We start from the raw sequence: 26,379 nt of genomic DNA on the forward strand, positions 1-26,379 counted from the left end.
AGGAATGAACTCCATGTATGATTTCTTGTGCTAATACGCACCCACAGAAGTTTCTGTGTTGTACAATAGTTTAACATAGTGTATAAAGGCTTCCTGTGTTTTGAATAAAAATAGTTTCAGGAACAGTTCTGGTTATGTTTCCTTTTTATAAAAAAATAGCAACAAAAAAAACCAGTGATATAAGCAAAGCATTCTTTAGTTGTCAAGTGTTGATAAAATGGTTCCTACTAAGTGATACTCTATGAAATTAATTGAGTAAAGACAACCTGCTGGCTTTAAATGCCAATAACAACAGTAAGAAACTGTGAAACTGCAGCTTTTTGTACTGAACACTTATTAAGCTCTTTATTCCTGCAGTGAAATAGATTTCTTTTGGACAAACCAAGTGAAGAGTGCATGCCTATGTTCTCTCTCAACATGCAGTCATGGAACACCTAAGAGTACAGTGATCAGGTCTTTCACATGCAGATCACGGCAGTGGCAAGTCTAAGCAGGGAAGACTCAGTGAGTATGGAGAGGAAGCAGGCACTGCACCTTAGAGCTCATGAAAGCTTCTATATTGATGGCAGGACTTTGGAAAATAAGTGGTCTCTACCCAAACTGTGATAAAATACCCTCTAAACAAATACCCCCTAATCATCAAGGCACTCACACTCTATAATGATTTTGATATCCTATAATTGTCTAACATAAATTTGACATATTTAGACTCAAGCCTCCCCAGTTTGATGTCTTCTCTGCCTGTCTTCATTGGTGTAACTGAGATAATGGAGTTAAATTATATTTATTAACTTCTAATTGAAGTAACATACACCAAGGACATCAGCTTATTAATTTTTTGACACACTACATACACACATGCTACATACCCATGCTAAGTGAAGATACAAGAAATTGGAGCCTCTCTAAATTCCCCCAGAAGTTTGACAGGATATAAATGATGAAGGAAAGTCATGCATATCAGCCAGAAAGAATTCACTCCATGAATTCTTGCAGCAACAGTTATGGGACATCACAATTAATTTTAATAAAACAAAGCTATACCCACTTATTGTAGAGAAGATCATATTAGTTTCACAAAAACTTACTACGCAATGAGCGTATATTAGGTCATGACATTTTGCCTTGTTGTTAAAACATATATATTCAGAAATATCTTTATTTAGAAACACAATTATAGTGATCCAATACAACTGGTGGATTTGAGACATAAGTGAGGAACTCAATTGTTTTAAAAAGACAATGATTAATAAACGTATATAATTAAATCCAGTTTAATCTGTGCCAAATAATGAATCACAAAGTAAAAAACTACATTGTAAATGTGAATAAAGAGTGAGTACATGTGGTTTGCCTATTTTGGTTTTTATTCATAAAACTAAATAAATGCTAAAGCCTTTTGTTCCTCTTGCCCAATAAAGCCATGATTATCTAGGAGCTGCAATTCAGTACATTCAAAACATTTATTGCATTTCTAAATGTGTACTCATTTACAGAATGCTGTTTGACTTGGGGTTTTCAATTTTTGTAAATGATCACTGAAGTAAATCCATAAAATTATGTTGGTCACACTGGAAAATGAGTCTGACCCAAATGAGAATCTGTAATTACAAATTATTGAAATTTGTTGGGGACAGCTTTTTGCTAGGGATGGGTTTCAAAATACTACAGAAAAATAGGATGAAATCCAGTGAAATGTGCAGAGTCTACAATTAGATAAGAATACTCATCTATGCAATAACTGACTAAATAACAGTATTTAGAAATTAGTTTCATGCATTTAAAACTTAACAATCAAAATGTGAATCAGTAATTTTTTTTGCCATTGCAAAAATTATTTGTTTAAATGGAAATACTTTCCTTACAAATAAAAAAGAAAGTATTTTCTGTAACCCGTGACATGCATTTTCCTCTACGTTTTTTCCTTTAGGTATAGATTCTAATTTGGGGGTCATCGAATCATAGAATCTTAATTGGAAGGCTTTGGGTTGCCAAGCTGAAGGAAGAAAACCAACAATATGTGACTACTGACAAATCCATTCTGTACCTAAGGAACTGGTAGGCCAGACTGGTGTTACAGAGAGGCAGATGGTTATTTTACTACTATTAAAGGTAATATACTCACTATGATGAAAGAACAAAGGAGATCAGAAAACTGTATCTTTACAGTGTCACAAAGTTGATGGCATGAAATGGCAAACCCTTGAGCTCTTGTTTAAAGAAAGGACCTAGATAAACATACGTCTAGGATAGAAAGTAAAAATAGTATACTACTGAGTTTCAGAACACTGGTCATCACTACTGTGGTACTTTAATCAGCTGAGAAGGAAAAATTGTCTTCTTATATATGCTAGGCGTAGCAGTTTTCTATTTAGATCACTGGGATGTAGTTTAGAAGTTTCAGATGTCAGAATTACCTATGTAACATGCAGTTTGTTTGCAGGTATCAACCTGTAGGTTGCTACATGTGACAGGATGCCTGACAAGTGCAATTTAAAAACCAATAGTAACACATCAAAGGGTTCAGGTTCAATTACTCAGAAAAGCAGAGAAGAAGAACATAATGGAAGTCATTCTTAATGTTTAGCTTTTTAAAAGCTCAAATGGAAAATGTCAAGTAATCAAGCTATTTGCAAATACCTGGGAGACAATAAAGATACCATAAAGTAGCAAAAATAGACAACATGAGTTGTAAGTTACAAATCTTGTCAAACCAGTCTGTGTTTATAAAGAACAACAAGTATTTTAATGACATTTATATTACATTTATTGTAATATAGCATTTGACTTTTTAATTTCATAAATAGTTGAAGAAAACATATTCTTGTTCTATCTCAGATTACCTGTTCAATTGAAAAAAACAATGTAAAATAGAAAGGGAAACATTATAGAAACTCCTGCTTAAAAGAACAAGAAGCATCAAAATTTTAATTAACAGGATTCACAAAGACAATTTGAATGAACTTGAGTTCAGTTTAGGGAAAAAAACCCCAAAAGTTTTGGAATAACTTGATGGCAGCTTCCAAGTACAAGGAAGATTTCAAGATTTTCCCTCTAAGAAAATCCTGTAATAGCTTGAATGACCAAAATACAGCAACCCTTTCCATAGACTGAGTCAGCATGGAGGTCTGCGTGGTGTTTGGAGGACTGTTCAATACAACACAATTTGGGGTTACCAAAATCTATACAGATATATAAGATTATGTATACTATTATTGTTATTATTACTATTATTATTATTATTTTGCTACTCATTATAGATATAATTTTAGTTTAGCATTTAGCATAAGGCTTTGCAGAGCCTGAGTGCCTTTATTTTTGGGGTCCTAACAGATTAGCACCTACTAGTAAATAGTTTCATGCTAGGAAGTGTACAAAAAAAAGCTGAGGGACGATGACTAGAAATCGTGTAGTGGTTATCTTGTTGCAGCCTAATAAAAGGAAATATTTTTTCTTGTAGGGAATGTTCTAGGTATCCAGCAGTGGAGAAGAGGGATGAAGTAGATAACACTGACATTAATTTAATATTACATTCTTTGATTTTTTTCAGCCAGCATAGCATAGATGTCAGGCAGCATACACTACCTCAGAGGAAGTTCTTTGCTTTGTCAAAGGCAAATGTGAGAGGCATTTGGGTTCTTTTAAAAATAATTTCACCAGAACACTGTTTAAGTATAAATGTAGAACAAAGCTAGAGTAAAATGTAAAAACTGGCAAATAAACAAGCTGCTCACCATAAATGAAAGTTTTAAAATGATAATGAAGGAAAGTATAAATGTCAACAAAATGCAAAATGGTATCACATCAAACATCTTTGCAGTGGCTTCAAATTATATATGTCCCTATGATGGTGCTATTGCACAGCATTTCAATGGAGATGATCAAATTCTGTCAACTGATGGAAAAGAAATCCTGAATTCCTGGTGCAAGGCGAACAATTCAGTACCATTAAATCATTCATCTATCATTCCTGACAAAACGCTAAATGAAACTTAAGCTACCCATCAAGAAGCAGATAGTAGCAGTACCACCTCTGTGATATGCTTAAAACTACTTAACAGCTGCAATAGAGTCATTCAACAGAAACTTGCAGCATTCCCACCAAAATACAGAAATATAGGAGACATTACTGACTCAGAAAGACTGTGCTTTTAACAAAGTTCACATAAAGAACATTTTTTTCACTTGAAAGATAATGTTCACCTCTTCAAATAGAAATATGACTTCTCACGAATGATAATGACCATACTGATTCTCCCAGTGATAAAAATATTATTAGGAGAATTATGCTTGACAGTGCTGATCCTAATAACCTTCTGGATAATCTGTTCAGTTTCTGATTTTACTGGTTTTGTCTGGGATCAAGTCAATTTTATTCACAGTAGTTAGTATGATGCTGTGTTTTGGATTTATGATGGAAGCTGTTCTGAAAAATCAGGCATGTTTTAGTTTTGCTGACCACTGCTTACACACAGCATCAAGGCCTTTTCTGCTCCTTCCCCCACTCTACCAATATGCAGGCTGGGGGTGCAAAAGGAAGTGGGAGGGAACATGGCCAGGATAGCTGACCACAACTGACCAAAGTGATATTCCACACCATATGGTGTCATACTCAGCAACGAAAAGGTGGGAAAAGAAGGAAGAAAAGAAGGACATCTGGATTGATGTTGTTTGTCTTCCCAAGTAACAATTACACGTGATGGAGCCCTGCTCTCCTGGTGATGGCTGAACACCTACCTGCCCATGGGAAGTGGTGAATGAATTCCTTAGTTTGCTGTTCTTGTGTGAACAGCTTTATCTTTACCTATTAAACTTTTTTTCATCTCAACCCATGAGTTTTCTCACCTTTACCCTTTTGATTCTCTCCCCCATCTCACTGGTGGGGAGTGAGCATGGCTGGGTGGGGCTTTCCTGCCTACTGGGGTTAAACCATGACAATAATCAAAGCTGGTATGATTTCTACAACAAAGGAAATTTTAAAATAATACTATGAATCAATACAAACCACTCAGTACTATCAGCTATCAGATTGCCTGAAGGCTTCAGGAAAAATTCATAATACAGGCAAGGTTTCAAATATATTTTTTTTATTTCATAATGGGTGAGACACAGGTCCTTGTTTAAAGCAGACTGTTTATGTCTTCCAGCGATAAAAAGCTACAATGCGGTAACTTTTCTGATAGTACAACCTGTAAGTTGTACTTAGTTGGCAGAAAGGAATCTGTATTTGTCAGCATATGTAAGAAAGAGATTTTGTGCTAAATCAAGATTTATATAATTGTTGTGCTACAGACTGTTCTTAGCCAATCATTACGTACGTATTAGGATATATGCCATATATCATCAATTCTTTTGATCAAAACAACAAGAGATTAAACCTTAACATAAACATCGAGGAAATTAAGGTCCTCATCCATCTTCACTGTACTGAAGAACTAGAAGATGCTGAAAAGTCAGTTAGATCTATGCATTGCCACTGAATAACTTAAAAATCTGTGTTAGGATTTAGCTAGGCTGACAATATAACTGATAAAATATACATGGATGACAAAGAGATGAATTCATGTTCTGTTTTGGGACATTAAAACTCATCATTCATAATTTTGAATGCAAGTATGTTCTATTCATTTTCTTCAAAACCAGTTTTATGTAATGTGCAGAAGTTGAGAAACTTGCAGTCATCAGAATAAGCATCTCAGTGCTTTCTGTAAGAGTCTTTATGAATTATTTTGCTGATATAAAGTGACAGAATATAATTTTGACTACTAAGAAAAGCAACACAGCTGGATGCTTTTTTAAGAACAAATACACTTGTCCAGGTGTCTCTATGTCAGGTAATAGACTGCTCCTGACATAGAGTCAACAATGACTGAAGTTGCAGAAAGAATTAATGTAAGGGTGATATTTTCTATTTTTTTCAATTTTGCAGTATTCCATCTTATTCTTTTTGGTTTTTTCCTTCTTGTATGAATTTCATAAGCTATTATTATCAACCCACTGTGAAATAGTAACAGTAAACTTTTATTTTTGCTTATAAACTGGGGATTTGATTCCCATTTTTTTTTCTTTTAGAAATTTTTTACTTGCTTAATGCTGAGAATTTTAAACACTCTGCTGTTCAAAGTGTCAGTAACTTTATTGGCTATGTCACTTTCATTATTTCCTGCAGAACTGTGTCTTTTTTCTAGAAAGACTATTATTTTTAATATTTGCTTTGTCAGTTTGTGAGACTTCAGTATGCTCTCTAAACTTTCACATCACCTTGTGGGTTTTATTTTTTTCCTCTTAGTAAGTGTAATTTATAATTCTGTAAGTGAAATGGAAGCACAGGCAGAACCAAAAAGAAATATAACATCTCTATTTTTTCATAAATATTAAACCAATATATTGCAATGTATGCTTTTTCTTCACCAATACAACTGTGATTGCTAAATATGAATAATGACAGTCAAACCATGAGCAATCTCTGTTGTATTATCCACCTATCTGTCTATTCATCCATCACCTCACTATCCAATCACTTCCATAAAAATGAATAGTGATATAAGTGATATATTTTATGGACTTAATGGAGCCTTTGGCATGTCTCCCATTTCAGGCCCAGCACTGTGCTGAGGTAGAGAGAGTTCTTTTGTTCTTGGTATTTGCTGTGACTTATGGTTAACAAAGAATGCCATATTTCAGCAACCTTTCATTCATCAGCCTCATTGACTACCCTAGATTCCCAAACATAACCAGTATTACGAACACTCACTTTTGCCTTTTTGCAAAGAATGTTTGTGGTTTTATTTCAACTACTTCCATTCCTCTTATTTTTTGTTCTTTTATCTCTTCTTTTGTTTCCAGGGGTTTTTTTCCCCTTTGAATACTAATTAATAAACTTAAGATGTCTTTCTCTAAATCCTCATTTCTATTCAGTTTATTAGCTGATATCACCTTCTGAGCCCATCTTCTGGTGAAGTATCACAAACATTCAACTCAGTTTTATAGAAAAAAGTTTCTTTTTCCTGTTTTTTCTTTTTTCCCCACTCCTCCACTATGTCCTCTTTTGTGGTGTCATCCTATCTTCTTAAGTTATATAAAAAGTTATTATTAAATCTTAGCTTTAAATGCTTTGAGTTCTACACTGATTATAGTTACATGAAACTGAGTCTGGATAATGTATCCGAAAAGGTCTATTAAGAAAAGAAAATACATGCTCACTTCTGGCCCTATGGAAATGCTCGTTCCGCTTCCTACTGCTTGTCATATTTCATATATATATATTTTATTAAATAATGATTATTACACTGGCTTGTTTTAAAGTTGTAAGAGAAGCAGTATTACCTTTCCCAAAAGAATCTTTTACAGAACTGGCTACTTCATTAATGAATACTATTGACGATATGCCCTTTCATAAAGCACCTAGCAGATGCTGAAACAATAAGCTAAAATTAACAATTAGCTGGAATTTACATCCAAAAATTTTCTCATTCCCTATTTTCCCATTTGTTCACACCTTTTGATTAATCCCCTTTTTATATGCTAATGAAATGAAACACACAATTTCTCCGTCATATTTTAGGCATTTAACTGAAACATACAAGTTACTATCTTGCTTACTGCGATATCTCTGTTGTCAGTGGAGAGACAGACAATTCTAGGGCAGACCAAGTAAGATCAAAATGAATGTCTCTGCTGACTTAATTTTATGATTTTGCTAAATCTGAAAAGAACCACAGTTGAAAACATAACAAAAATTCCAATAGTGACTCAGATGCTAATAATAATCATTTGAGAAAGTGATTTATATACAGTGATAAGTTTTTAAACACTGGTGATTTTCATTGTAAGCTATTGCAGACTAGACAGGTATGTAAAAGTGAATAATCATAAGACTGTGGGAGGAGTTCTGGACAGTTCAAAGCAGAGGCTTTGAAAATACAGAAAAAATCAGACTGCAGTGTGATACACACTACTGGCCAAGTAATGATATAAAATTGTGTAATAAGCTCATGAAGCTGTCCATAACTTACAGCATGTCTGGAAGTGTCTTTAAAGCATATACAAGGCTACAGGCTGATCACTCTGGTATCCTGCAATGTATTACTACATACCTAAGTATTGTTCTATTGTCATTAAAGAAAATTTTATTTAGTATTTGGTCTGAAGCTTTTCTGATTCATTGGTCTCATTATCCATTTTTAATGCGTGTTTAAACCAGATACAACATTTTAGATAAGTAGACTCAAAATCATGTAGCTAATTTTATCTTCTTCAAAAGAAATACAAACATCTAGGGAATTTTTCATCTGTCATTTTCTCTGCTTGGTATACCAAACATATTAATACACCTGTACTCAGTGCCATTCTGAGTACACCTTTTCTCCTCCCTTTCTTAGGTCTCAATTCACTCCACTCCAGACTGCTACACTACACACCCTGCAGGGAAATACCTGCTCCACCACATTCTTCACCACAAGCTGCAAGGGAATATCTGTTCTGGTGCCTGCAGCACCTCCTCCCCCTTCCTTTACTCATCTTGACTTCCACTGAGCTGTTTCTCACATATTTTTTGCTTTATTCCTCTATACCTGTGCAGCATTTTGCCTTTTCTTAAGTACATTTCACCCAAGGTGCCCCCATCTCAGCTGTGAGCTTAGCCATGACCTGTAGTAGGTGGGTTGGAGCTGGCTGGAACTGCAGCTTGAACCAGGCACTCTGTATGATGATAAATATGAATAAGCCCCCTGAAGAAAGGGTATGGAGTCTAGATTACTTTTGGGTATCTTATCCTCTTATTTTTTTTTTTTATATTTTGCATCCTTTTAAATAATAATGGTATCAAGTAACAGCCCCTTCTTTTGCATGCATGAAAACTCTTTGTAAAGATGGCATTTTCTTTTCTCCTAGCTAAATGAGATTCTTAGAACCATATAATCATAGAATATGCTGAGTTGGACCCATTGGGATCACTGAGTTCAACTCATGGCCCCGCAAAGGACAGCCCAAGAATCACACCATGTACCTGAAAGCAATGTACAAACATTTCTTGAACTCTTGGTGCTGCGACTATGTCTCTGGGGGAGCCTGTTCCAGTGCTCAACCACCCTCTGGGTGAAGGACCTTTTCCTGATATCCAATCTAAACCTCCCCTGACCTGAAGCTTCAGGCCACTTCCTCAAGACCTGTCACCAGTCACAAGAGAGAAAAAATACCTGCCCCTCCTCTTATAAAGAAGTTGTAGACTGCAATGAGATCTCCCCTCAGTCTCCTGAACCCAAAGACCTGGGAGTCCCATCCATCCAATGAATGCAGCTGCTGCTTTCCTGTTTGCAGGCTCAGCTAGCAGCCAAAATGAACATGTATGCCAGAGATGCACACATGTAGGAGACACTAATGCAACCATCTACATAGACAACCCACAGATAAGGCATTGCCTTTAACATCACCCACCCAGAATTCATATGTACAAACAGCCAAATCCTAGTCCTCTTCTCTGACTGATCAGGATTGAAGCTTGCTAGTAAAGATACACAGCCTCCTTACCCTCTATTTCCCAAGGACCAACACTTTTGTAAACCCCCTCAATAGTAGTGTGGGACCTCAGCTCATCTAAAATTGATGCCCAGATCCTGTGCCTCCTACCCGCCAGATAGTGCAGCTTGAAGTGTGCTGATGAACTGCAAATACACACATGTGCACATGCACATACGCACACACACTCAGAGACCAGCTCAGAGGAAAATATAAACATTTTATCTTCCAAGTGGCTCTATCACTCTTGCTCTGCTCTCCACTTGCTGGTGCTGGGACTCTCACCTGCTCTGACTGGCACCAGGCATGGGAGCCACCATTGCTGAGTCTGATGCCTTTTGCTGGCATTAAACTGACTCCCTTCAGACAAACACTTCTACAATCTGTGGTCTCTCTTCAGCTTGCTGATGCTGAGACCCTAATTTACTCCAACTGCTGGCACCAAAGACATTAGGCCCGTTATCACCAATGGTCTAACTCAAATTAGTGACACCAAATTCAGGCACTTTTTTCTCTCCAGTTCTGGCACTGGGACCTTAGAACACATAGATGGGGAGAGAGTAAGATTATGTGGAAAGAGAGTTAAGAAAAGATTTAATAAAAAGAATGGATAGACTACAGTGATTCAGTGCAGGTCTCAGTGAGACGAGTACTGAGCAGCAACTGCTTGCACACTTCCAGCCTATTTTTCCCTCCTTCCTCTCTGTACCCACCCCATCTTTGTTTTACCTGTATTCCCTTTCTCTAAATGCTTCTTAATAAGTCTAAGGGTGCAAATTCTGGTATGAATTGGAGTATTCAATCATAAGAATAATGGCAAACCTAAAGCTAGCTGTTTGCTGTTATGTTAAAAGTCTTCTTTCAAAAAAGAGTGAAGAAGGTTTTGAGAGCTCAGTGAACGAACTAAATAATTAATAAAAAATCCCCCACATAATTGACATGACAATTTACATTGCTTGTCTAATAGATCCGTTCTATCCTTGCAAACACAACTTGGACTCAGCAATCTTTACTTATTTTGAATAAATGCTTTTGAGCATTTTTAGTTTATTATAATTTTATTTGCATCCCATCAATATAGAGTAACAAGTATTTTTAATATTTTCATTCAGATCATGTGAAGTAGTTACTGCCAGTCTTGCCTCATTTTAGAAAAAAGGTAGGACAAAGTTTATAAAATCCTAAACATAATGTGCACAATCTTGTTTTTATGTTTTGTTTTCTGTGTGCAAGTTCAACATCAAGACAGAAGAATGTTTTGAGTTTTCTACCAATTTCACACAATTAAAATAGTATACAACTTACAAGATTCATAATTACACAACTCACCTTGGCTGAGAACACAATAGAGCTGCAATGAAACAATAGGAAATTGTCTGTTTTCCTAGAAAAACATTTGTTTTCACATGGGTAGTATTCTTTCAGGAAGCTATTCTTGAAATTGCCTTTGTACTAGCAAATATCTTTACACAGGACCATGGGAAGACATGTAGACTTAAACCACCACATTTGGTGAGAAAATAATTGTAAAATTATACTGTATGTTAGTCAATCAGTACTACAGAAGCAGGAAAAAAAAGTTAAAATCCTTCTCCTTCTAAGATACTTATGCTTAGAAACAAAAAAGGATTCTCCATTTTCTTCTAGCTAAGTGAAGAATAAAAAGGCAGCTAGTTACACTCATAGTCTCCTTTTCTCCTTCTCAATCCTTACCATCTACTTGGAGAGTAGGTTGCAATGTATCTTGCCCTCCAGTAGTTTGACATGAAACTATTTTCATGTCGTTATGGGTTTGGATTTACTGCATCTGGAAGGGTGTTCCTGCTGTCTCATTTCTCCTCTCCCTCACTATGTCAAAGTTGAAAGGATAAAAAAGATTTTTGTAGAGAAAATTTCAAGAGTGATGTGCCTACAGAATTTGTGTGAAAGGTAAATGTTCTAAAAAGATATGGACCGGGGGGGGGGCCCCCCCCGCCCCCAGGAACCAGCTCCAGAAAACTTTACTAATGGAATTTTTTACTTTTAAAAAAGAGGTGCTTTTTCAGTTTTCTCAGAAATATGCTGACCATGATGCTTCTACAGTGAAAGAAAGGGAAGAAAATGAGAATATAAAACAGATTTACTAGGATTTATAATTCAGCATGTCTATCCCATTTTTTAAAAAATATAGTTCTATACAGACTTATTTAAAATATCAACAAGGATCTGCAGTCCTTCACTATGAAAATAAAGATTGGCTCTTTGATCCCTCTAACTCCAGTATGCTTTTTTTTTTTCTTTTAACTCTTCATCTCAATGTAATGATTTCTTTGTATTCTATAATTGACAAGGATAAGTGATGCTTCAAAGAAAGAGACATTTGGAAAAGTTTTACTGTCCTTGGATATTCAAGAGCTAGCTTTATACTTAGCTCCTTCTTAAAGAATGTTCTTGTGAATATTAGTGCTTTTCTCACATCCATACAGTGAACTTCTGCTGTGAAGCACAAGAATAAATAGTTTTGACTCCTATCCTAATCCCCCAAGAAAGTGTTTACATAGGATGGTTTTAGATACATTTTTTCATACAAGCTTCTCTCAGGAGAACATCTTATTTGTCCCATATATCATAAATAAACCAATTAACTCCCTTCTTTTTAATCAAGTCACACCCCTAAATCATGACATTATTGACTCTTTAGATTATTTCCAACCTTTATTTCTAAAACATCTATAAGAGGATGTTGAAATTATGAATACAAATGTCATGACCATTCAAAATCATTCATCCAGGAAGAGTTCTGATTCTTGTGAATTCTGTATTTGAGAACCAGTGAGTCAGTGATTGAGAGTCTTACTCTGTTATACTGCCAATAGAAGAAAGGTACTTGTGGATGGGATCTGATTGTGAAAAGCTTCTATCATTTATAGAATGTACATGAGTTCTATCAGTACATGAGTAATTTGGAAGTCTAATTTTTATATTTTACAAAACCTATTTTTAAAAAATCTAAGGATATGGCAAACTGTGCAATAATCATCTAAAATCACTGTTTTAATAAAGCAAAAATTCATACCATTATTACAACAGATAAAATTGTTATTGTAAGACAGGGAAAAAAGGTATTTCCTACCTGTAAAGCCCTCGTCACACTCACAAAGAAAAGTGTTTGGAGTAACATTGATGCAGTTACCATTGAAACATGTAGAAGGCTGGCACTGTCCAACTATTTCTGTACAATTTTTACCTATTTCAAAGGAATAATAGGAACATTGAATTTTAGAAAATATTTCGAGGGGTTGGTGAATGTCAAATTTATAGCTACAATAAATGTCAAATTTATAGCTACAATATAGATATGCAAATGGATAGATAGGTATTTGTGCTAACATTGTTCATTAGTTTGCTCCAAACTTACTGAAATTCTAAGGCAAGTCAGAAAGATATTAATCTGCTTTTATATGAGCTACTGTGCTCAACCTCACCTAATGTATAGTTACAAATTCACATATAGCTTAAAGTGCAGAAATGCTACTAGAACTGTGGTATTTATTTCTTTTAACATGAATCTAACTTACAATTTCTTTCATCATTGAGAACAAAAGATGTTCTCATGTTGAGTGGAAATGTGAGAATATTTTTAATATGCAGCTTTCTGGAAATTACAATTTCAGTTATAAGTTGTTTATGCTGTTACAGCATACAGGTCTAAATACCATATAATTATGCTTGCCTCTTGAATTATTATTATGGCATTATTCACACTTCAAAAAGTTTTCGAATTTCTAATACACTTTATATTAAGGAAGGCATCTTTTCCTCCCTCACTCTTTTGTAGACATGCACATAATATATGCTTGTTTAGTCTCTTAACTCTTCTTGTTTACATACAGCTTATTTATGGACCAGTATTGTCAGTACAAAATGAGGGCATTACCTAAAACTCTCCTATATAGGCTAACAAAATGTTTTAAGCATTGCTTGTTGATAACATTAAGAATGATGATTGCTTTTAACAAAATTGCTTGCAAATTTTTTCATTAATTTGAGTTTAATTAGTACCAGACACTTTTGATATTATTCTTTTCAAAGAATTTTACACAGCCTCCAGTAACAATAAAGGAAATATAAAACATACTGCATACCATCAATGTTTTCTACTGTCTAATTGCACTTTTAATAATTACAAAAATATTTTTCTCATAACATTGACTTATTCATACCTGCATAATCTATTGGGAAATGCATTAGTAACCAAATTATTATGCACTTTGAAAAGCAATTAAAAATAAATTACAGCAATCTTTATGCAACATAAGCTTCATTTGTATGAAGTGTGTTCTATGAACCTCACTCATTCCTGAGTCATCAGCTGTGCTTCATAGCATAGCATTGCTATAATGAGACCATAGATGTTCAGTCCAACAGAGGAACATTACAAGAATTCTGCTCCACAAGTACAAAAAGAGCTACAAAAATTCTTTTTGTGATGAGAATGAATGTTTCTAGTACTTTCTAAAACGTACCCAACCTCTAGTGGTCTGAATGCAGGAACAACATCCCCAAAATTTCCTTAATTCACTTTTTTTTTTTGTCCATGAAATAAAGATAATGATTAGATAAGAATTTACCCAGTCATGTTGTACTCTCTGGTATTGTAATCCGAAACCAAATTCAGTTTCTTCAATGAGTTTTGGGTAAGTACTGCAATATTTCCTAATAGGATTACTTGATTTTTTCTTTTTTCATTTGTGACATATTTAATTTGGTGATAACAGTTTGTTTAACAAATTTCCTTTGAAAAAGACTTTAGGGGACAGAAAAATCTGGATGAAAAAATTAAGTATTTTGTTTTGCATATCATTCTAATTTAAGGTTTGACTTTTCAGTTAGACCAAATTTTGATTTTAAAATTTCACTAATGTAATTTGAAAGGTCTTTAAACTGAAAATGGAGGGGAGTTTTGGCAGGTTGAATGAAATGCTCATTTCAATGAAAGCATTTACTTTTTTTCATCAGTTTGGTTAACTGGCTATTTTTGGGGAAGCTTACTCCAAATTATTTATGTTATTTGGTCTAAGAACCTGAACTGCAGAAAAAAAAAGAAAAAAGCCAGTTACTTCTGTAAGTCAACAAGTACTTATTAATGTCTCATGCTTAAGTAGGAAAGAAGCACGATAAGAACTTATTCTGTTTTTCTCTACAATGCACTTATGAATGTCAGCAAGTACAAACTATCTTCAAATGCCTGCACAGTCTCCCATAAGTGACTCCATGTAAAAGAGACTCTGCAGGTGTGGTAGCAGCAGTGGGCAATAATATTAGACAAAAGCCTTGCTAGTATTGTTCTTATTGTTTTACAATCTATTAAGGAAAGTGTATGATCGTTTATACAGTGTATGATAACACTTATTCCTAGAGGAGAAAAGAAATACCTGAAAATTTTGGAGGACATGTGCATTCGTAGTAATCTCCAGAAAGTTCTGATTTCTCAGTGCAGGAGGCATTGTTGTGGCAAGGTTTAGTGGAGCATATATCAAACTTCTGGCAGAATGTTCCTGAATACTGTGAGAAACAATGGCAATTATATGCTTTTTCCCAAACATGGCTTAGACATTTTCCATGCCCAGAGCATAGTGGTGCATCCAGAGACTGTTGGCAAAACTGCTGCTTCACTGTCACATTCAGACGAAGGCCCATGTTGCACAATAGTGGACCTCTCTTGTGAAGTTCTGCAAAATAATGAGTTCCAACACCAAGCCAGTTAGGGTCCACTTGCTGCAGTCCTCTTATCTGGCAAACAAAAATCAACTGCTCTTGAAGAAAACCAGCTTTAGGGCAGTTAATAAATTCTTCCTTGGAGACATTTATCAAATTCATTCCATAGGACTGAAAGGATGGCTCAGAGGAGATGAAGAGACTATCACCTAATTGAAGCTGTAAAGGGCATATCTGAGGGATACTGATGTTATGTTCTTCAGAGATTTTTCCAGTAATACTTTTATTCATATTCCAGCATTCAGTGTAAAAGTCTGAACAGATATTTTCCCTCGGTGTCCATTTTATTACGGTAGGTTTTGGTTCTGCTCTCCATTCAGTAGTCATTTGCCTCTCACATATTACCTGCCCATTCACAATGCAAAGTTGAAGAAAGCACACTATCATGCAAAATGCTGATTTCATAGTCATCGTTTCACCTGACCAATGGAAGTTTTCTTTCACATCTGCTTCATTCTGAGGATAACTTCAGAACACTTGTTCCTTAAGGTTCACATGTATTTTCCATGGCAGCCTAGGAATTCAAACAGAGGAAACTATTTCTGTTTCCACACCAAATACAGTTGAATATTGAAACCTCATTACAAAACAGAAAATGTACAACAAATCAAGGGCAACATCTAATTAGTAATGGGAAACTGGATTAAGTCAAATGAACTGATCAGAACTGCAACACTGTAACAAAAGTCAGTTTTTTCCTATTTTTATTCCTGATAAATATTTTATATGTATTTAGTGCATTTCATTGTACTTGTGTGCAGAAGAGAAAGAGCTTAAAGTCATACTTTTCTTGTTTGCTCCCTCTGTTGACAAAACTAATACTAATAAAGTTGAGATAGGACATCTGAGGCAAAACAAGGAACTAAACAAGAACATCTAAGTTCTACTCACAAGCTTTAACCAAAAATATTTTTCTGATAATCATTTAACAGTTTATTATAAAAGTAGATATTCCAAAGATGTAGGCCTGAGAATTTTAACTTTATGAAGAAAATATGCAAAGACAACTCTTATATGTTCTTATACATTCAACAAAACCCTTCATTAAATCCTTACTTTTCAAAGAATATATCTGAAAATGCAAGGTCCTTAATCATATGCTTGAGACTTTTGTGTATTACAGTCAAAGACAACAGATTACAGAGTCCTCCAGGACTATTTAATTTATAGATTAGCCTTTTCTGTCCCTTGAATATATCTAGCAGTTCTTACTGCATGGAGATGAGTGATTACAGAAAGAAAACCAAAATAAGATCATGAAGCTTTTGCTTGGAGTCGTAATGAAAATGATGAAAACACAGTATTATGTTAAATACCTTAGAAATTTTCATTAGATTTGCATTAGTTAAATTTGTCTTAAATACCTTTTTTTTTCTCTTTTAGTCTTTTTTCCCCTCAGCATCCTTATCTGACACTTTCAGATATTTAGATTCCCCTTAAAGATGGTGGCTCCTAAACTGATATTTACAAATGAGAAAATTATTCTAAAGAATAAACTTTATCTTACAAGGGAAGCCATTCAATGTAAATAAACAATAGCATTTATAGTTTGATGATATTTGCTCACATTGTTCTCATTTTTACACAGCATGTGTTAAAATCATGTGGATGCATATTTTTCTACACCTGCACACACATAGTTTTATTTGGTTTGCGTGGCCTAGTTTTGGTCGGGGAGGGCTAGAGGGGCGGCTTCTGTGAAAAGCTGCCAGAAGCTTTCTCCATGTCCAGCGGAGCCAATCCCAGCCAGCTCGTAGATGGATGTGCCACTGGCCAAGGCTGGGCCAATCAGAAATGGTGGTAAGAGCTATGAGATAACAGATTTAAGGAGAAGAAAAAAAAGTTATAGAGCCGTTGCAACTGCAGCCAGACAAGAGCAGAGTGAGAACATGTGAGAGGAACAGCTCTGCAGACACCAAGGTCGGTGCAGAAGGAGGGGCAGGAGGTGCTCCAGGTGCCAGAGCTGAGATTCCCCTGCCGCCCATGGTGAAGACCATGGTGAGGCAGCTGTGCCCCTGCAGCCCATGGAGGAGACCCATGCCAGAGCAGTTGGATGCCTGAGAGCAGGCTGTGAAGTTGTAGGAGGCCCATGCTGGAGCAGGCTCCTGGCAAGGACCTTCAGACCCATGGAGAGAGGAGCCCATGCTGGAGCAGGTTTCCTGGTAGAACTTGTGACCCAGTAGGGAACTCATGCTGGAGCAGCCTATTCCTGAAGGACTGCACCCCATGGAAAAGTATCCCTCACTGCTGCAGTTTGTAGAGAACTGTTGCCTGGTGGATGGACTGACATTAAAGAAGTTTGTGGAGAATTCTCTTCCATGGGAAGGTCTTCTCTTCCATGGGAAGGTCTCCTCTTCCAGAGCAGAGGAAGAAGCAACCTCTGGTGAACTGATCATAATCCCCATTCCCTGTCTTCCTGTGCCTCTGGGGTAGGAGGTAGATCTGGGGAAGAGGGAGGGGTGGGGGGAAGGTGTTTTTAAGACCTAATTTTACTTTTCATTATTCTTCTCTGATTTTGTTAGTAATACATTAAATTAATGTCTCTAATTCAATTTTGTTTTGCCTGTGACAGTATCTGGTGAGTGATCTCTCTCTGTCCTTATCTCAGCTCATGAACACTTCATGAGGTTTTCTCTCCCTTGTCCAGTGTGGAGAAAAGTGATGGAATGGCTTTGGTGGGTGCCTGGCATCTACCCAGGGTCAACACACTTAACACTGATCTATCACAAAAGTGCACGTGGATTATGATACTGCTTTAAGTACATGATTTCCTTAAATGTCCTCATCTTCCCCAAAATTTTTCAATTGAATTTTGGTCCATACTCTGGGCTAGACTGAAATATCAAAGAAGAACAGAAAAGATACTGTTTGAAGAAACCTTTAGTTGAAGAATTTAAAACAACTTAATGACCTGCTGGAAATTATACGATACTATTAAAGGGTCATATTCAGTCTCTCCTGTTTTTATCTAAATTGGGATGAACATCTAAAATATAGCTATGTCCCATCAGTAAATTGCTGAACATGTGAACCTGTCCCAATGACCTTTGTGCAACAGAACACTGTGTTGTGGCCAGCACTATTCAAGCCTTTGAAGATACCAGGAAAGCGTGGACTATGACTAACTAGTAGTAATAACAGGAGACTTGGGGTTTAGAATATTAAACTCATAGGGGGTAGAAACTAGATTGTGATGCTTCTCCCAGAATAGTTTTCATTTTAATTTAATTACTGAATCCCAATTCTGCCTTCAAAGAGTTTCAGTAACTCTAGCCACATAGCTCCAAAGCTAGGCAAGTATGTTAATTTCTAATTTTCTCTCTCTGACTCTGTATTTTCACCCCTGGGAGTTAACTCACCATAGAAAGAAAGAAAGGACACAGCCGTGCAAGAAAACTACTAGTCTCGCTGCTAAATACTCATAGTATTTCTATTTTGAGACCATTCCATTATCTTCAGAATCTCAAGATGTTCAAAGATACCATTAGATAATGGGGTATCAAATATGCAGTTTGGGTCATTTAGCATTTTGTTCTTTTAAAGTAGCAGTCTTGAACTATTATGTTGATTATAACTGCTATTACGTCTGTCATTGTTATCAGGTATAAAAGTCTATGGTCTATATTACTGCATAGATTTAGAAATCCCACATTCAGCAGCCCATCTTTTCATACTTATTTCACAATAAGATTTTCTCAGGTGTTACTCAAATAGACCTTTACAAATGGTTATTTTTTTCCTTTTAGATACTTCAAAAAGAAAGCTATTGTATGTCTAATGCAGAAGAGTTCTTGCCCACTTACATTTTGTCCTTCATCCATGTAATTATGCATCATTCTGGTGTCAAATACAAATTTCATTTTTACTGGTAATAAAAATGTGCTTCCTCACAATATTTATATGGGATAAATATGAACTATTTTAAAATAAATGGTTGATAGCATTTTAAGAGTTGTTATTCTTCACAAAAATAATTATTAGTCTTTATGTAGCTAAAAAATTATTATGGGAGCACTATAATTAATAAAATTAAATAAACAAAAACATCCTGTAAAAGCAATGAAAAAAACCCAAGTCAAGAAGACATTGTTTATTTAGCAATAAAATCATGAAGGAAAAAAAAGTTATAGAGTGAAGAGTATAAAAAGTAAAACACTGTGCATGAAATACATAATATAGTATTAACATATATTACTTAGAAAATCAGCAAAGAAATAAATAACTGCAAAATACTGATGCCATCTCATGAGATAAAATCATGTCATGAGATGAAATTTGAAAGGGATTATGATAACTGTTATACTTTATATCTGCTTTAGGCAAGGAGAAAATCTTCCTATTTATAAGCCCAGCTGGTTCCATGTAATTGGTGAAGACTAAGAAAAGTTCAAGACTCAGATTTGTATGGACAGAGAGATACTTGAAGAAAATATAACTCTTAAACTTACATAAGGCTGGGTGAAAAGCAGCACAATGCTCTATTTTGCACTAGAGGAGAATAAAGCAGGTAGATTTATGGAAGACTCCATCAAAAATTAATCCCAAATTCTCTGCATTCCAGTCCAGCATTTTGAGGATTGTGTGTTCTTTCTATTAATAACTGGTATTACATACTAATAACAAAAATACAGTACATTGTAAGTGAGATTGGAGAAACACCCACAGATGATATATGACTTTAGCAACTTCTCAAGAAAAAACAATCTGTCAAAGAAGAGAATAAGCCAGGAGATGTTTAGTAACATCATGTCACCGTGTTTTGGCCAGGAATGAACCTCCTCTTTCCACCTTCTCACGTCACGTGAACACTTTGTTGAATTCTTGCCCGAGCTTGAGCAGCTTTGGTAGGAGGGGGCTGCAACCTTGGATCAAAATGATATGAAATAACTGAGAGGGTGCTGTTGGGGTGGAGGGGGGCTTTCTGGGTGCTCCCTACCTTCCTCAGGAGCAGCATTTAAGCTCAAGGTCTGACCCTTCAACCTCACCTGGGCTATGCTGCAAGTGAGCTGGTACTTGACCTTATACCTTGATTACTTGGGCCTTGACCCTGACCTAAATATTTGACTTACTTTCTTGAGCTCAGAGCCTGTCTCCTCTCTGTGGATCTGTCTGGGTACCAGTGGGCTGTTGGTTGCCTCTGAGTGCCATCCCCAGACACTCTCTTTCCCATATGGGTCCTATGGGATGGGGTCTCTTGCCACTAATGTCACTGTTACTCTCCCCTTCCAGCACTCCACCCTTGCATGGCAGCCTATGTTTGCTGCTCCCCGGGACTGTGATACTGTGTTCACATTACTTCTGATGTGTATTTAAAAACATCAAATTTAAGCATTACTTAATACAATAAAGGAAATAATAAATACATAATAAAGGAAAAGCCATATATTACAGTGCCTGCAAAATTTGACTTCCACTCTCTGTGTTTCCAATATGCACTAATTTTCTCAATGACATACCAAGTGGTCCTTTGTACCTTTTTATTTTTCATCACAAAATGAATGATCCTTAGGAAATGATGCATTATTTATGCCAATCCTAATTATTTGCAAATGATTCTTTCCTTATTTACTAGGCACCATTTGAAACATATGGCATTTGCTGAAGCAATACTGAACATGTTAGACAGTGAATCTACCTACACCTCAAAATACAGAACCCTTATTTCTACCTTATAGTTGTACTATAAATATAGACAGAGTAGTGATGCAGACAGTGCTGAACTTGCTTATCAGGGTTTCTGGTGGCTAGTCTTACTCAACAATCCCCATAAAATGATGTTAGGTATAGCAGTATCAAGCCAGGGAATTTTACTTTACTCTAGTTTACTATTAGCTGCCGTGGTTTAACCCTGTCTGACAGCTAAGCCCCACACAGCCACTTGCTCATTTTCCCCTGTTGTGATGGGGGAGACAATCGGAAGGGTAAAACTGAGAAAGCTCATGAGTTACAATAAGGGCAGTTTAGTAGGTAAAGCAAAAGGTGTGCATACAAGAAAATCAAAACAAGGAATTCCCACCTTCCCATGGACAGGCAGGTGTCCAGCCATCCCCAGAACAGCAGAGCTCCATGACATGTAGCGGTGACTTGGGAAGACTAACACCATAACTCTGAAAATGCCCCCCTTCGTCCTTCTTCCCTCAGCTTTATATGCTTAGCACGACACCCTACATGGTGTATGGAATGGTATGGAATATCCCTTTAGTCGTCTGGGGTCAGCTGTCCCAGCTGAGTCCCCTCCCAACTCCTTCTGCACACTCAGCCTCCTCATTGTGGGGTTAGGAGCAGAAAAGACCTTGGCTCTGTATAGGCACTGTTTGGCAATATCTAAAACATCACTGTGTTATCAACACTGTTTTCATCACAAATCAAAAGCACAGCCCCATACTGACTCCTATGAAGAAAATAAACTCCAATCCAGTCAAAACCAGCTCACCAGCCAGCCTAAAATTCTGTTTAGTGATTCTGATAGTGAGAAACAGGATCACAGAAATAACATATACATAAGCAACCTGTACACCCACACTCAACTGACTGTTTGGAGTCTGTCCCATTTCCTCCAGGATAGTCGTAGGAGGCTTTGGTGCAGTATGTAGCAAACTTTTTCTGCTGCTCTGTGCTTAGTATTTGTGATACTCATTCCTTAATGTCCCTGGTATTAGTTGACCATGGCTGAGGTGTCTGGGGATGTGCATACCCCTTTGTTGTAGTGTCTCTGCTCCAACCTGTCTCCAGCCCCTATCAGCTACCCACGCCTTCCTTATATATGCTTGAGCAGGGCCATGAGTTCCTCTGGCTTGATGACACCTTTGCACAGATGGGTTTCCCCACCCAGAGACTTCAGGAAATGTCTATGAGAAGCAGAAGGTAGTTGGTGGCCTGATCTCACTAGAACCTACTACTCAAACCCGTCCTCTGTGCCTGTTTCACCCCACACAGCTCTCATTTACCTCACTCACAGTTTTTGCATGCTCAACACAACAGCATAAGGACTAGACATCTGCCAAAAAGGCAGTTGAAGGAGTTATAGAAGAAAAACAGATCTAGAAAAAGTGTTTCAAGTGGCATAGTTTCACCTAAATAAATCAATCTATAAATACACACTCTTTTCACCTGTTGTCTTTATTGTAGTTTTCTTTCTAAGACCATGATGAAGCCCCTGACCATGTGACCGTGACTGTGGCCTACTTAAGTCAAACAGTCTGTGACTAAAGAAAATTATCAGTAATGGGAGATTGCAGCTACGATATACACTAGGCAAGTAGCACAACACGGTTTAAATAAAGATTAAATTTCTATGTAGAATCTATTAGTGTTTCATGGAGAAGCAGGTTGAAAAACACAAAAGAAAATCAACCTCTGATGTGATTCTAATTAAGAGTGTCTCTCTAGCAGTGGCCGTCATGTACTGGGATTCAACATGCCTGCAGAAAGAATTAAAGTGAAAAAAAAGGTCAACAGTTGTCTGTGGTAACCTGTTAACCCCCTGATTCTGTGATGCCATGTTCCCCCTCTTCCCTGCCCTAGCCTCAGCCATTCCCTCGGTTTCTCCCTATTGGCTCCTGTACCCCAACCCCGGCCTGATAAAACCACCCCACACCTAGACCACGAGGTCTCTCTCTCTGCCTCCAAGGGCGCCAGGACAAGATGTGAATAAAGCCATCTTACCACCCTCACGAGAGACCTTTTTCTACCTTCTTCATCACCACTGCATTGTAACGCTGCTGGCTGCCAGAGCCAGATCGAGGGGCTGTCCAAAATGGACTCCGGGATGCGACTGATCACACGGCCCTAGGAAACCCCTGCTGTGCTCACAAGGAGCTGCAGCCTGCTAGGCAGAGTCAAGCGGTTACAACAGTTGCCCTCGGTTTCTAAAGAGAAACTAATAATGAGTTAATTTGTTAAAATAATGCTTAAAACAGGGCAATGCTGTTAAGTGCTCATAGGAAAAACAAAGATTACATAAGGATACTGTATTAAAGATAAATTAAAAATTGTGTACCATTAGTCAGGGCTTAAAAATAGGTAAAAAAGGAGTTGGTATGTTTAAATTTAAGAGTGTCGAAGGGAAAGCAAGAAGCAGACCTTACAATGTGAAATTTCCCATAAATAAATGAAATAAAACCATCACAGACTCTGGCAGATTGAATGTGAAAACAGATTCATATGGAAACAGAAGAGGGAAGAAAAGAATTCAAAGAGCAAGTAACAGTATCAAAACCAACAACAAATCTCTAAAAAGACAGCAGTAACAGAAATCCTAACAGAGACCCTCCATGACCAATAGACATTTTAATGATGAACTTACTGCTCAGTTATGATACAGTGTCATAGTGGATCATATTCACACTCAGTGAAAACTGTGGTTGCAATACAAACTAGAGAAGAAAAATACAATATCACAAGCTACTGAAAATTACATTCTCTCTAGTCCCACTGACCACTCTGCTGAATTTCACAGGTTTGTTGTATTCACTCATGATGCTTATGATGCCTGGGGATTAAAACAAATTGCTAGAAACAGTAACAATGGAAATTGTTAAGGAACACACTGTTTTTTGTGGTGAAATTCCTTTCTAATGTTTCTTAATCTACATACTAATTTATATTAATCATATTTAGTTAATTGCACTACAGCTCTATTAAAAGAGAAAAGACAGAAGTGGTTTGAAGTGGTTTTAAATGTGTTTTGTCCTTTAACACTGCTGTACTTGACAACACAAGGTCCACAACCATGGACAAGAAACCTTGAGCCCTTACTAGTCATAGCACAATCACACAGAACAAGGTCCTGGAAGTGACCATCAAGGATGATGATAAAGAGCATTGACATTCATTGAAACATGTATGGAGTGTTTACTTCAGTTACATTCCTTCGAACTCTTTGTCTGACTAGTGTTGTATGAAGAATGGAATGAAAACAGATGGAAGAGGATACACATTTCTCTTGTCCATCATCACGCTACCTTTCATTTGGTTTTTAAACTTTGAAAATATTTAGCCATGACAGTAAAACATGTAAAAACTTTTTTTAAAGTGGAAACATGATTTTCAAGGAGAATGCATGAAAAATATGATGGGCAAAGTAAAAGTGCAAAATTATTCTAAATGCAAAAGTTAAGTTTACTCTATTTTCTTGTCGTATATAAAAGCAATATGTATATTTGAACTGGATTATTACTTTGTTTCCATTTCTTTTGAGTTCCTACAGAAAGTATTTCAGAGGTGCATTTACAGTAAACTTTTTGTTAAGATCAAAAATATGCTTCTGAAGCTAACTTAAAATTACCACCACTTAGCATGCTTTAGTTCACATAAGGCAGCAATCTGACAAAAAGAGAATCTTCAAATGAAACAAACCTGAAAGAAACACTTCAAGAATGTAGCTAGTACACCCCAGTCACTAATGGATAGTTGATCCATATCTGTAAGGCTAGTCTGCAGTAAAACCCCCAAATGAACAATAGTATGAATATCATTCAGCAGTATCAGGTAGCTTCACAGCTTCACTGCTTCACTTTAAAAATCCTCTCTTACCTCGCCACACTGCTTGAAAACATAGACAAATCTGTGAACCGAATGTGAACTGAAATAGAACTAGTTTCCTAACATATTCCAGGAGTTCAACTATATTGTATTCAATAGAATTGGTCCTTAATTAGAGCAAGGGAATTAAGACCAATCTCTCTGAAAAATAGCATAAATCTTGGAAAGAAAATTAATTTTCATCAACTCCAGATAATATACGTTAAGTGAATTCCATTCAATACTCTGTTAGAGAAACTATTAGCTTGACTTGTTCATGCTTAAGGAGACATATTATTCAAGTATGGCTTGACTATTACAGTCCGTGGTGTCCAACTTTAGCTGATGATAAATAGAAAGAAAGAACAAGATAATTGGAGACTCCTAGATGTCATAGAATCAAATAATGCTTGTGATTCGAAGGTATCTTAAGGATCATCTAGTTCCAACCTCCCTACCATGGGCAGGGACACCTTGCACTTGCCCAGGTTGCTCAAAGCCCCATCCAGCCTGGCCTTGAACCCTGCCAGGGTTGGGGCATCCACAACTTATCTTGACAATCTCTTCCAGCGCCTCATCACCATCAAAGCACAGACTTTCTTTCTAACATCTAATCTAAACCGTCTTCTCAGTTTGAACCCATTACTCTTTGTCATATCACTGCAGTTCTTGATGAAGGGCCCCTGTCCATCTTGTAGGCCCCTTTCAGACACTGTAAGGATATTATGAGGTCTCCATGAAACCTTCTCTTCTCCAGGCTGAACAGCCCCAACTTTATCAGCCTGCCTTCACAGGAGAGCTACTCTAGTTGCCTTATCATGTCCCATGAAGATAAGGGGCTAATGTGCATGTCTCAAAAACCAATAGTCAGATGACTATGGAGACAACTAGGGATTGTTGGTAAGAACATGCTGTGAGAAAGAACTGAATGTGGCTGGAGAAGGAGCCCATACAGAGGTGGGGCAGCACTTTTCTGGGACAAACTCCGTGTATTGGCTCCTGGAGAAGAGCACAGCACAAGCTGCAGGTTAAGAAGCAGGCATGGACTGTTGACCAAAGACAGACCCAGTAGGAGGGGCTCAAGACCACCAAAAACCCTCTAAGCCCTCTGGCCCATTTCCAGAAAGGTCTAGAAGAACTGACTGCTTGATAATGAATTTGAATAGAAAGCGAGAGACTCAGCCCCAGGGCAGGGAAGACCCGTAGGTGTAAAAAGGCATCCAAATGAAGCCCAGGTGATGTATCTACATGTGGCCGTGACTGATACAATGGCCATGTCTATAGTAATAATCAAGCATCAATTTATTTTATCAGTTCTGGAAATGGGAAAAAACATTAATCTTCTATATTATTAAACTGTTAGGCTGGCTCTTGGAACATTTGTGACCATTACCATGTTGTAATTTAAAGTCAGTTCTCTAAGAAAATTTTTCAGGCCAAGAATCATTCCCAATAGGCAGTCAGAGTGCAAACACATTTTCTGGAGGCTAAGAGAAAGCCATAGGCTGGATAGGTCAGCCAATCCCACTAAGCCTCAACACTAGACAACAGCGTCTGAAAATATTCAGTTGTTAGAAAAATGTC

At 36.8% G+C, this 26,379-nt stretch overlaps 1 protein-coding gene across 1 annotated transcript in view; it reads right to left on the bottom strand.

Moving 5' to 3' along the window:
- Positions 1–26,379, bottom strand: part of EYS (eyes shut homolog) — an 854,603-nt gene that overhangs the window by 739,338 nt on the left and 88,886 nt on the right. The window contains exons 2-3 of the mRNA XM_042016808.1: positions 14,931–15,787; positions 12,629–12,742 (exon numbers count right to left, since the gene is read on the bottom strand). Coding sequence (XP_041872742.1) covers positions 12,629–12,742; positions 14,931–15,684 — 868 coding nt within the window. The 5' untranslated portion in view covers positions 15,685–15,787. The remainder of the gene's footprint in view (positions 1–12,628; positions 12,743–14,930; positions 15,788–26,379) is intronic.

The sequence above is a fragment of the Corvus kubaryi genome, unplaced genomic scaffold, assembly GCF_017639235.1.
Source record: "Corvus kubaryi isolate FWS band 111438036 unplaced genomic scaffold, C.kubaryi_AGA036_p1.0 split3-73, whole genome shotgun sequence".
Classification (NCBI taxonomy): domain Eukaryota; kingdom Metazoa; phylum Chordata; class Aves; order Passeriformes; family Corvidae; genus Corvus; species Corvus kubaryi.